General features: G+C 34.2%; 1 protein-coding gene across 1 annotated transcript in view; it reads right to left on the reverse strand.

Annotated features, from left to right (window-relative positions):
- The window catches only part of LOC122248623 (glucose-6-phosphate 1-dehydrogenase), a 25,487-nt gene extending 25,053 nt beyond the window's left edge, over nucleotides 1-434 (reverse strand). The window contains exon 1 of the mRNA XM_086533539.1: nucleotides 1-434. This exon is cut by the window's left edge and continues 425 nt beyond it. Within this exon, the coding sequence (XP_086389665.1) occupies nucleotides 1-246 (246 nt within the window). The 5' untranslated portion in view covers nucleotides 247-434.
- Nucleotides 435-2,500: the final 2,066 nt, after the last annotated feature.

Genomic DNA, 2,500 nt, shown 5'->3' on the forward strand with positions numbered 1-2,500 from the left:
CCGAGCGTAGCCCACGAAAATGGTGTTCTCCGGCACCAGGCGGTCGCGGAACAGCCACCACAGCGTCGGGTAGATCTTCTTCTTAGCCAAGTCTCCTGAAGCGCCAAGCACCACGAAGATGTGGGGCGCCGAGCCCTCAAAGTTGGTCTCTCCGGGCGTCTTGCACGACCGGAGACTCTGCCTGAGGAGGGACAGCATCTCCTCCGCTCCCTGGGATTCGGTTTTCGTAACGACCGGTCGGGACATGGTGGCGCTGCCAGCACTCGGGTCCTCGCTCTTCTTGTCGACACTTACAAGGCTTCCCTGATCGGCCGACACTACGCCTCCCACAAGACACGTGTTACCCAGCTTGACAAGAGGACACGGCAAGCAATTGTAACTCTACCGTCTCGAAAACACGTCTGACAAACATTCCAGTCCATTCAGAAGGCCTTGCTATCAGCTGATATACGGCTGCCAACTACATTTTTCTCTCCGCTTTCTAATAAAAAAAAACATTCCAGTTGCTTTTTCTCGATATGACAGCCCCATGATTTGCATCATATTTATATGGATAAAATCATGGTAAGAAGTTATCTGTCGTATTTCTTAAAATCGGTTAAATAAAAACGAAGAATAAATTTAAAATCCAGGGAACGATGGTAAGGGTTCCAGCTGCAGCGCCAGCTAATAGTCACGACTTTGATGCAGTGACTGAATCTCACGACCTTCGAGTTCTCTATGTAAACAAATTCACCGCATTATGTTGCCAGTTGGCCAAGACAGAGGCTGGTCACCATAATGAGGATGCACTCATCTATTAGCAACCATGAACATTTACAGCAAAGCTACACTTGAGCGAGGAATCCCTTTCATATTCATGTTTCTTGAACAATTCGACAACGATAGCAGCGGTTCCTTGCATCGATAACTTGTTTCCTTGCATCCGTAAGACTTGTAGGCAAAGAGAGCCACAGTAAATGAACAGGCCCAGTTCTTCGAATGGATTACACGTTTACGAATAGACAATTGATTACACGTACAAAGTGATAAGTAAAAACAGGCCATCAGGTCGAATTATGCAAAGCTAATTAGAATGCGGATTATAAGTTGTAGGTAAAGTTACAATAGAGGCTAGGCATGAACATCCCGTGTGGTTTGCCTTGCCACTCATGATGATATGGATGATGATGGAAAAAATGGATACATGCACGGAGAGAAATGAGAAGAGATCCAAAAAATATGCTGGTCAAATTGGGATAGATCTAACATACGAAAAAGGGATAATCCACACCCCTAAGAACAGGCTTGCATTGCTACCACTAATTTCACTGCATCTGAACTCCGCCCTTCTTTGCAATGCACAAAGGTCCTTCCAAAAATAACGCAATCTGTATTTGTCTTTTTGCTTTGCTAAGTCATGGTTACTTCATTTGCTTTGGCTTGCGCTCCCTCCATTCACTTTATCTTATTTTTCTTTGGGAATATTTACTTTCTGTTCTGTATTTTTTTCCTTTGGGAATCTTGCTCTACGGTTCTTTCGACTGTTTCCATTTGTAAAGCAGCATTCATTCAGACTAACCGCTTTTCCCCTTATTTTTGTCCTCTCTTTTCATTCTCTTTCTCTCCTCCTTCTTTCTCTCCTCTCTTCTTTTCTCTCTCCTCTCTCTTCCCTCTCTCTCTCTCTCTCTTATCTATATATATATATATATATTTTATATATTTTCTATATATATATATATTTTTTTATATATATATATATATATTACTATATATTATAACCAATATATATATATATAACATATTTATTGAGATATACATCCGATACATATAATATAGAGATATATATATTTATATATATATATATATATAGATTTATATATATATTATATATTTATTTATATATTATATTTATATAGATACATTTATATATATATTTTATATATTTATATATATTACATATATATACTCTATTTATATATATATAATTAAAAATTTATATATTAATACTTTATATATATATATATATATATATATAATGTGTATGTGGTGGTATGTATATGTTGTGTGTGTGTGTGTGTGTATGTGTAGGTAAGTATATGTATTTATATATTTATATATATTTATATATATATATATATAATTTTTTTATAATATATGTGTGTGTGTGTGTGTGTGTGTGTGTGTGTGGTGTGTGTGTCTGTGTGTATGTGTGTATATGTGTTATATATTATTATATATATATATATATATATATATATATAATATTATATATATATACTTATATATATATTATATATATATATATATATTATATACTATATCTATATATATTTGATATGTGTGTGTGAGCGAGTGAGTGTGTGTATGTGTGTGTGTGTTGTGTGTGTATATATATATATATTTTATTATAAATATATATATATATATATATATCATATATATATACATTATATATATATATATATATACATATAAATATATATATATGTATATATATACATATTAATATATATTTACA

The sequence above is a fragment of the Penaeus japonicus genome, unplaced genomic scaffold (genome assembly GCF_977035675.1).
Source record: "Penaeus japonicus unplaced genomic scaffold, GWHDUDI00000001_assembly GWHDUDI00000039, whole genome shotgun sequence".
Taxonomy (NCBI): Eukaryota; Metazoa; Arthropoda; class Malacostraca; order Decapoda; family Penaeidae; genus Penaeus; species Penaeus japonicus.